We start from the raw sequence: 10,446 nt of genomic DNA, 5'->3' as shown, positions 1-10,446 counted from the left end.
CGAGGAGATCAAATGTAGGTAAAACCTAATAATGTAAAGTTCTTGTTTAATTATTGTTTCTCTTAATAAATACAGCTTTGAGCTCGCTATACATTGATAAAAACGCGTGCTGAATAGAACCTCCGAAACCCCCGTAACAATGGGTATCAAATGAAAGGGATTGACTAGCAGAACACGGTTATTTGTGAAAAATGCAAATCCATCAAAATTCTACCAAATGGCGGACTACATATTATGTCAAAACACCATTAATATGGGTATCAAATGAAAGGGCTTGAATAGTAGATCACAGTAGATCATGAAAAATTAAAATCCAAGATGGCCGCAATCACAAAATAGCAATATACTTTATTAAACGGTTTTATTTAGCTTGAACTGTTCGTATGTATGTATGTATGTCTGTAGGATTGTCCCACAGTAATAGAAATTTGACCAATAGGAACTGACCGGATAGGAACTGCTGTCATTTTAAAACTGCTTATCTTGAAAAATCCAATTTGGCCTCCGCTCAAAATCGCTGATTCCATATCATCTCAAAAAAAAGGTTGATTGAGATATGTGTATCAAACCAACGAACTTGACTTGGAGAACACACTATGTATTTTCTGCAATCTACTCAATATCGGTATCAAATGAAATTTTTTGACTGATAGAATACAGTACAATGCCTTTATTGTAGAGAAATATTCTAATGAAACAGATAATGTACTAAAAACTAGAAAATAAAATGAGTAAACAAAAACTTTTTAAATTATAAAATCCATTCATTTTCATTATCCACAATTAGTGATTTCATCATATGTCCCACTATTTTATTTTAGTCTTATCAATGCCCTAGACTAATGAAGGAGAGGTGTGATAACTACTAACTGCAACTTGCCTAATTATTTTCTCTAGCTTTTAGTACATTATTATGTTTAATCACAAATAAACCGTTTAACTTAAAAAGTTTTTTTACTCATTTTATTTTGTTTTGCACGCTGGTGGGGCACGTTTTCTTTTTGAGATAGTTTTCTTGGGATTCTAAATATAAAATCATTATCGGGCACAATTTTCATTCGAAATTCACTCACAACTTCCAAAAAAAGTATTGTTCTAAAAAACAGAATACATATTCCATTTAAAAAAGTAGATTTTCATTCATTATTTTAGTTTTTGAGGCGTATTTATTCCTCCTGCAAATCTACTATCATTTTCATTTCACAAATTGGTACACGAAGCTGCTGTCAAGGCGAAATAATTCAAAATTTGAAAAATCTTTTAGACTGCCATTTGTAGCACTACATACTTTCGGAATTATTTTAGCTATGGATGCTTTCGAGATTCTAAAAAAATATCGACAATAATCTGAACGATATTCCAGAAGAAAGGTACAACATTTCTAGTTTCACTTATGTAGGTATAGCATCCCTCATGAGTGTATCTTGCGTTGTATTTGTGGAGCAATTAAATCCAACAGTTTTTTCACTTTTTCAGGTGTTATTCTCAACACTGCTCTGTACTCTCGGGGATCATCATCGTAGAGTTACTTCAATATTGTATTTGTTGCTCCTTTTTTTTGCATCCAATTCCTGGACCGAATCCTTTTTTCTTTCTGCTTTTTCCGGATAGTACCTTCAGTTCAAAGAAATTCAGCACAAAGTATTTTTAAACACGGCCAGTGTGTGTTTAGCGATAAAATTGTGTAATGATAAATTCAACTGAAAATCTAAGACGAAAACTGCCAATAAAGAAGTCGATTTCGGATCAATCATCTGACAAATTCGGATCTGATTGCTGTTTCTGACGATTTGATGGACATTTGAAAAACCGCCTGGCATCTCTGGAAAACCTGTGCCGTAGTATCTAGTTTCTTGCCAGCAGCTCACATTGTGTGAACGGACAAGGCGAGTCAACCATTTGTCAAGCGAGTTCACCGGGTCAGTAGCTGCTCATTGTGAAGCCAGCTACTAGCAACGTATAAATGGGCCTTAAGCCGGGTTCAGACGGTGCGAGTAAGCATACGAGTCGGTCTAGTCAGTTACTGCAGTGCAGCTACTCACACCGTGTGAACACATCATGCCAGTTATTGTCATGTGTGATCCGGCGTGCGAGCTACTTCAAAGTTTTTTGAATTTACTCGCACTTGCATGCTTCACAACGTCAAAAACAGAATTTAGCGTTCGAATCAGTGATGCCAAATGTAATGAAATGTCTCTATTTTTAAGATATTTGAAAATATGTGAAGATATTTATAGACTTCAAAATTATTGGAAAAACAAATAAAACCCTCATAGTTTCTAAACGAAATAATTGTTATTTCGTTTTGCACGCTGGCGGGGCACGCTTTCTTTTTGAGATAGTTTTCTTGAGAATCTCTAATATAGAATCATTATCAGATCACAACTTACAAAAAAAAGTATTGTTCTAAGAAACAGAATACATATTCGATTTAAAAAAGTACATTTTCATTCATTATTAAAATTTTTGAAGCGTATTTATTGCACCTGCAAATCGACTATCATTTTCATTTCACAAAATAAATAAAATTAAAAAAAAATCTTTTAGACTACCATTTATAACATCACATCCTTTCGGAATTATCTGAGCTATGGATGTTTTCGAGATTCTAAAAAATATCGACAACAATCCCAACGATATTCCAAAACAAAGGCACATCAATGTCATTTCTAATTTAACTCTTGCAGGTACAGCATCCCTCATGACTGTATCTTGGCGTTGTATTCGTGGAGCAATTAAATCCAACAGTTTTTTCACTTGTTCAGGTGTTATTATCAACACTGCTCTGTAATCTCGGGGATCCTCATCGTAGAGTTCCTTCAATATTGTATTTGTTGCTCCTTTTCTTTGCATCTAATTCCTGGCCCGAATCCTTTTCTCTTTCTGCTTTTTCGGATAGTACCTTCAGTTCAAAGAAATTCAGCACAAAGTATGTATTTTTAAACACGATCAGCGTTTGTTTTGCTATAAAATTGTGTGATGATACATTCAACTGAAAACCTAAGATGAAAACTGCCAATAAAGAAGTCGATTTTGGACCAATCATTTGACAAATTCGGACCTGATTGCTGTTTCTGACTATTTGATGGACATTTGAAAAGTCGCCTGGCATCCCTGGTAAACCCGTGCCGTAGTATCTAGTTTCTCGCCAGCAGCTCACACTGTGTGAACGGACAAGGCGAGTCAACCAATTGTCAAGCGAGTCCACCGGGTCAGTAGCTGCTCATTGTCAAGTCAGCTACTAGCAACGTATAAATGGGCCTTTAAGTGTATGAAACAGAAATAAATCAGTTAATGTTTGAAAGCTCACGCGTACACTGAGAGAAATAATTAGTAAATATAACGAATTTTTTGGTAAATACCAAGGTGCTATACTATAGGTGGACCGCAATGTCAAAATTGCTGTTCGGCCATTGCTCGTGGAAAAACAAATTTGTTTACATAACAAATCATATCTTTTGGTGACAAATGCATTCGTTGGCAAAATAGCTGCTCGCGCTTTACTGTAGGCAGGTAATTTTCTGGATTTTTTCGTATAACAATTTCTCATAATTGCTTCTACTTTTTCAGATATCTACAATCAGCGGTCGAATTAAAAACAGTGCAGAAGGATGTTTTGAGTATGTTTTACCTTCTAGCCGCGCAATCAATGCTTTTCTTTCCAAGCAAGCAGCGTTTTATTCGTACGTGGTTTTATTGAGCATTTAAAAAAAGTGTTATTTTTTTTTGTTTTATCATCAGGGAAAAAGAATCGTACGTGGTACGAATTTATCGGCACAATCTGATCAAGGACGGAGGCATCATCAAACGGAAACTACGCGAGAAACTTTTCGAAGAGATAAAACTGCGCCGCAACACTCGTGTCAAACAGGACGAGTTGGGCTGGGTGCTGATGAACCACGATTTGATAACACGTAATGAGCCAATCCAACAGCATGCCAATGGTAATCGACCAAATCATTTTAAATTCAACATGGAGCGGTTGCGAAACCTACTGGAGCAGCACGAACAGAACAATCACGCTGGTGGGTCGGTTTGATATATTTATTCCGCTCAAGAATGATTATATTTGTTGATTTTTCAGAGTTGACTTCCGAAAAGCAAAACAAATTCCTGCGTATGCTGGATGCAATTTTACAAAACGAAAAAGTTTTGAAGGAAAAGGAAAAGGAAATAAGAGATGGTAGTGGCGAATCGACTTCTATCGGAAATTCGTTATGTGACTGCGGTGGAAAGTATGCTGAAACACAATTTGGACCCCTCTTTGCGCTGCTGCTTTGTATGCTGAGAGTATTTCCGCACTGCCGATGAGTATACCAGTCATTTCGAAAAATTGCACCGTGAGAAATTTCTTATTGTTGCGGCGGTGGATCGATTTCAGACTAGTCAAAAGTTCAACGTTCTACATCCCTACAATGCCCTTAATCCGGTGACAATATTCACGATTTGCAACGTATACCACACAGCCCTAATAAAAAAAACAAGAAAAGACGGGTCTAATATTTTACAATAAAGAACAAATCTATCACTTTCCACGAAATCCGGAGAACCACTATATCGGTTCGACATGGAATGGCTGATACATATAAGGCAGAAAAAAGGTTTAACTTTGGAATTCAACATCCTATATTTCCTCGTACAATTAAGTTCATGGCACATTTGATGTCGGTCATCGTAGCTGCTGCTATGGAAATTACGTGAGCATATACCTTGATTTTTATCTCCATCTCGGAGAAAAGTGTGGTAAACAATGTCCGGGTTATTTTTCGTTATGAGAACTTTGTTTCCACATCCTTTTACTGCACAATAATACGGCATCTGAAGTAAATAAAATATTCACAATATAATTTTGGCATGATAGAGAACCGCGAGATGAACGATTATCTGTGGAGGAGTTGGACAACAGATTTCTTAGACTTATGCATACCCACACACCCACAAGATCATCAAATCATCACGGTCCCCCAAAAATATTGAATAATATATAATATAAATACCATATTGCAGCTATAGTACACTATTTTTCACGAATATATATTTGTTCATTTCTTCCTTCAGTTGTTTTCCTCAGCGAGTTGATATGAAACCATAACCACACAACCAAACAAAAAGTAAATAATTCAGAAAGCTACGTCTCGCTACTCGTCTCACGTATTGTCATGAAAGTGTCAAGAACGAAACACCTATAGTTTAGCATCTTGGTAAATACTACCAATCTATAGTCATTTTCGACCGTACTAATAAACACATATGTCAAGCAGAACAACGATTCGGAAGCCCAATATCGGCTACATTTTCTCGCCGAAAATGCACGTATCAGAATTATATCCTTATTATACCTCCGTATTGCCTTATGGGAACAATGAAAATGGTTAATACGCGCTTTTCTCACCAATTTTCAGATATGACAATATCCAAGCTTACTAATGTTATCGAGTAAAATATACTAATCTCTGGTAGGGATGCGGGTTTGTTGACAATATGTACAAAAAATTTGTACATTCTACTAATTTTGCATTACCAAATGTATTTAGTAGTTTTCGACCGAGGATTTTTCTAAGGGTACGGTTGTTTATTTGTTCACGCTGAGCAAAATTTCGGTTATACAGTCCACTCTCTCGGAGCTACAAGTTTGGTCCTTCGAGCCGGATTTGTGGCTGAACTCGAAAAATCGAATCGATCGTATTTCCTAGCGTGGAAATTGCGAAATCGGAAAGTATTTTCGGACAAAATTTGAATTGAAAAAGAACGCCATTGAATCGGCGTATTCGTTTAATTGTTTCTCGGAACAAAAGGTACAGAAGTGGAGACAAAATGGCGCCTACTGCACATACTCCAAAGAGCGGCAAAAAGAAGGGAAAAAACGTGGCGGACGATGCGAATATTGGCAACGGGAATGAAGAGGGTTCGGTACCCACGCTTACCGTTGGTGAACAATTACTGCAACAGAAGTTAAAGGAATCGAACCGACAAAAGAAAGAGGAATTCGACGTGTTGCTAAAGAAAAAATAATCGGTGGCAAGGAAGTTGACTCGCATACAAGTTTCGTTGGAAGAATCTGAGACAGCAGATAAACATTATTTGCAACTCCAGTTGAAAATGTTGGATTGTGCTTACAATGAATACTGTGATTTACAGAATCGCATATACGACCTAAACACAAGTGACGAAATACAGTGTGCGGAAGAAATGCGATTTATTGAGTTTGAACAGCTGTACAGTGCACTCTATGTACAGTTAACGAAAAAATTTGAAGCATCAGTAAAAAGTGAGATGAAACCAGTGGTAGTGCAACCCGTTCACAGTCAGTCGTCTGTTCCTCCTTTGAAGGTTCCGTTGCCAACATTCGACGGGAATTTCGAGAATTGGTTCGCGTTCAAAAATATGTTTGAGAACGTGATGGCACGCTATGACAATGAATCCCCGGCCATCAAGTTGTATCATTAGACCAGGACATCATAAATAATAATGATTATGATGCTGCCTGGAAGACGCTACGTGAGCGTTTCGAAGATAAACAAGTGATCATTGATAAACATATCGATGCGATGTTCAACATACAAGCAATGACAAAGGAAAGCGCAGTAGGTCTTCGGAAGCTTATTGACACAGTTTCGAAAAACGTCGACGCTTTAAAGAATCTGGATTTGCCGGTGGAAGGATTGGGGGAAATGATGCTCTTGAACGTGCTTGTGAAAAAATTCGACCTTGAGACACGTAAAGCGTGGGGATTAAATCAAAAGGACAATGAGTTAGCGGATTATAATTCCACAATGGAATTTCTCAAAGAAAGGTGTAAGGTGTATGAAAAAATAAGTCGTAGTAGCAAGGTGACAACAGAAGTGGTGAAACAATTAGGTACCGCTGGAAAAACGGACACAAAGGTACACAGCCTTGTTACTACCAGTGAGAAGTGTTCGCACTGTAAGGGAGATCATGAAATCTGGAGGTGTGAAGTTTTTAAGAAAATACCAGTGAATGAAAAATACAATTCTCTACGCAAGAGTGGTTCCTGTTTCAACTGTTTGGAGAAGGGACACGTCGTAGGAAAGTGTAAATTGGAGCGGTCGTGCAAGCAGTGTGGCAAACGTCATCATACGTCACTGCATCCCATCGAAGTGCATTCAGAGGATTCGACGTTACAACAATCGAACGTTGTATCCAAAATAGATTCATCGAAACCAACGATAGAGGTCGCTGATACTACGGCGACGCCAACAACCAGCAAATCTGTTCTTTGCACGAATGTCGAAGCTGACCAAGACACATTACTGGCCACAGCCATTGCACTCATCCACGGTTCTGGGAAGAGAATGATGCAGTGCAGGGCAGTACTGGATTCTGCTTCACATAAGCATTTTATCACGGAAGCTATGGTAGCTAAGCTTGGATTAAAGCGAAAAAGGGCCAATTATACGATCGTTGGTATTGGTGGCAACCAGATAGCCATCCAGCACAAAGTGCACGCGAGAATCAAATCGAAAGTGAATGACTATGAGTCACAGTGTCTTGAGCTCTTGGTCGTGAAGACAATCACAGGTGATCTTCCAATGCAGCATTTCGAAACTGCCCAACTGAATATTCCAGAAAACATTCAGCTGGCTGATCCTGAATTCAACGTACCCGGTCAGGTAGACGTCTTGATCGGATCAGGTTTATTCTTCAAGCTCATCAAACAAGGACAGTTTCAGTTGGCGGATAATTTGCCTGCTGTACAAGAAACTTCGCTCGGTTGGATCGTGAGTGGCTTAATTCCAACTAACCAATTGGGAATTGGCGGTACGCTTTGCACGGTAGTAACTGAAGATGATGTCGGTAAGTTACTTGAACGATTTTGGTACTTTGATTCTTACGACGAAACAACAATGACGGAACATTCATCGGAAGACGTTTGCATCACTCATTTCCTTGAGACGTATAGACGTGACGAAAGCGGCAGATTTTTCGTTCGGCTACCTTTCAATGAAGCGAAGGAGCAGCTTGGCGATTCCGAAACCATGGCCAGAAAAAGATTTTATGCAGTTGAACGACGATTGAATAAGAATTCGGATTTGAAACGACAATATGTTGAATTTATGAACGAGTATACGAAGTTAGGTCACATGGTGGAAGTTACGCCTTCGCAGAATGAAAATCCGACTGAAATATTTTATTTACCCCATCATTGCGTACTGAAACCGACTAGCTCAACCACTAAACTTCGTGTGGTTTTTGATGGTTCTGCGGAATCGTCGACAGGAGTGTCCGTCAATCAAACCCAAATGGTTGGTCCGACGGTGCAGAATGACTTGGTGTCGATTCACTTGAAGTTTAGAACGTTCCAGTATGCGATCAGCGCAGATATCCCGAAAATGTATCGACAGGTTGGGATAGATGACGATTTTTTGCGTATTTTTTGGAGAAACAGTAGTGATGATGCCTTGAAGGTTTATGCATTGAAAACAGTGACGTACGGTCTCGCATCATCGCCATTTTTAGCAACGATGGCATTGAGACAACTGGCTAATGACGAAGAACAACGATATCCGCTTGCCGCCACGACTGTGAAGAAATCTTTTTATATCGATGATATGCTCGCCGATGCGAATTCTTTGGAAGAATCCATGGAGCTGCTGCGACAGGTGATCGGCTTGCTGAACGACGGTGGGTTCGACATACACAAGGTTTGCTCGAACTCAAAGGAGATATTGAAAATGGTTCCCGAAGAGAAACGAGAAAAATTTGGAGTAATTGAAGACGCTGCTGTAAACGGCTTGATGAAGACACTCGGAATCGTGTGGAATCCTGACAGTGATGTATTTACATTCCGGATTGCTGAAGCACTTCAATCGACACATTTCACAAAGAGGATGATCTTGAGCGAAATTTCCAGAATTTTCGATCCACTGGGTTTCCTTGGTCCGGTGATTACAATAGCGAAATTATTCATGAGGGAACTGTGGCTTCTTGAACTACATTCGGACGACGTTCTGTCACAAAATTTGGCGGAATTGTGGATAGAATTTCGTGAGCGACTGCAAGCACTGAACGGATTGGAGATTCCACGTTGTGTATTGAGTAGACATTGCATTAGTGTCGAGCTACATGGATTCGCTGATGCATCCGATCTTGCGTATGGAGCTTGTCTCTACGCTCGATCAGTGTTCCAGGATGGAACGGCTGAAATGAAATTGGTTTGCAGTAAATCGAGAATACTACCAAAAAAACAGGAGTCGAAAAAGGAAGTTACCACACCGCGTGGGGAGCTACAAGCAGCTCTTCTATTGTCTCGTCTTGCTGTAAAATTGATTGCTGCCATGGAGATTCAGTTTGGGTCCGTTGTTTTATGGAGCGATTCTCAGATAGTTCTCTGCTGGATCAAGAAGGTCCCAAATTTACTGAAGATCTACGTTGGGAATCGTGTAAAGGAAATCCAAATGTTGACGAATGAGTTTAGCTGGCGATACATTCAATCTAAATTGAACCCCGCCGATCTTATATCCAGAGGGGTCCAACCGAATCAACTGCGAGGAAATGAAATGTGGTGGACCGGTCCGGAAATCTTGAAACAAGCCAACTTTGAAACGGAAGATCCACCGCCGACTCAGGAAGCTGATATTCCAGAATTACGAGGAGTTGCTCTCTTCAACACGAACGTTCGCTATAGATTGAAGATATTCGACAGCATCAGCAGGTTTTCGATTATGCAGAGATCTATGGCATATGTGATTCGTTTCACGAACTATATAAGAAGTGGTAGGCAGTACATATCAAAGGGGTTGCCTACTACTGACGAAATGAGGCGTGCATTGCTGCTGATAGTCCGACTGATCCAGAAAGAGTGTTTTGGAGATGAAATTCGTGCACTAAAGGAAGAGAAGAATTTTAATCATTCACTAAAATGCTTGAACCCTTTCATTGATGAAAGAGATGATACACTACGTGTAGGAGTCATGCTCAAATACCATATGGCAGCAAGCATCAGCTTCTGTTACCTGCCAGACATCCTGTGACCGTGACAATCATTCGTCATCTACATAAGATCAATATGCACATCGGTCAGCAAGCCTTACTTGCTGTTGTGAGGCAACAGTTTTGGCCTCTTCGAGCGAAATTTACCATACGCGATGTTATTCACAAATGCACTCCATGCTACCGTGCCAATCCAAAACGAGCAACACAGCTGATGGGAGATTTACCGGAGTATAGAGTACAAACTGCGTATCCATTTGCCAACGTTGGGATAGACTTTGCCGGGCCGTTTACGCTGAAAGCAGTTTCGACTATCAAAAAAAGTGTCACGACCAAAGGATATGTGTGTGTTTTCATTTGTATGGCTACACGGGCTATTCATTTGAAAGCAGTATCAAATCTCTCTACGGATGCATTTCTGGCTGCCCTTCAACGGTTCGTTAGTCGGAGGGGTCTACCAACGAGGATATTTTCAGACAATGCCACCAATTTTGT

General features: G+C 39.4%; 1 protein-coding gene and 1 long non-coding RNA gene across 2 annotated transcripts; both read left to right on the top strand.

Moving 5' to 3' along the window:
- Positions 1–3,567: 3,567 nt before the first annotated feature.
- Positions 3,568–4,475, top strand: LOC129779117 (uncharacterized). The gene is made up of 3 exons (XR_008743567.1): positions 3,568–3,620; positions 3,742–4,025; positions 4,085–4,475. It is a non-coding gene; the product is annotated as an uncharacterized LOC129779117 (long non-coding RNA).
- A 2,091-nt stretch (positions 4,476–6,566) lies between these two features.
- Positions 6,567–9,992, top strand: LOC129773201 (uncharacterized). The gene has a single exon (XM_055776788.1). It carries the CDS (start codon positions 6,567–6,569, stop codon positions 9,990–9,992), a length of 3,426 nt encoding a protein of 1,141 aa, XP_055632763.1.
- The last annotated feature ends 454 nt before the right edge of the window (positions 9,993–10,446 follow it).

The sequence above is a fragment of the Toxorhynchites rutilus genome, chromosome 3 (genome assembly GCF_029784135.1).
Source record: "Toxorhynchites rutilus septentrionalis strain SRP chromosome 3, ASM2978413v1, whole genome shotgun sequence".
In the NCBI taxonomy this organism is placed as follows: Eukaryota; Metazoa; Arthropoda; class Insecta; order Diptera; family Culicidae; genus Toxorhynchites; species Toxorhynchites rutilus.
This window is presented reverse-complemented; position numbering and strand designations above follow the sequence as displayed.

Bases quoted from the DNA above. Each gene is read 5' to 3' on its own strand.
- LOC129773201 (XM_055776788.1), top strand. From the start codon at position 6,567: ATGACAAAGGAAAGCGCAGTAGGTCTTCGGAAGCTTATTGACACAGTT.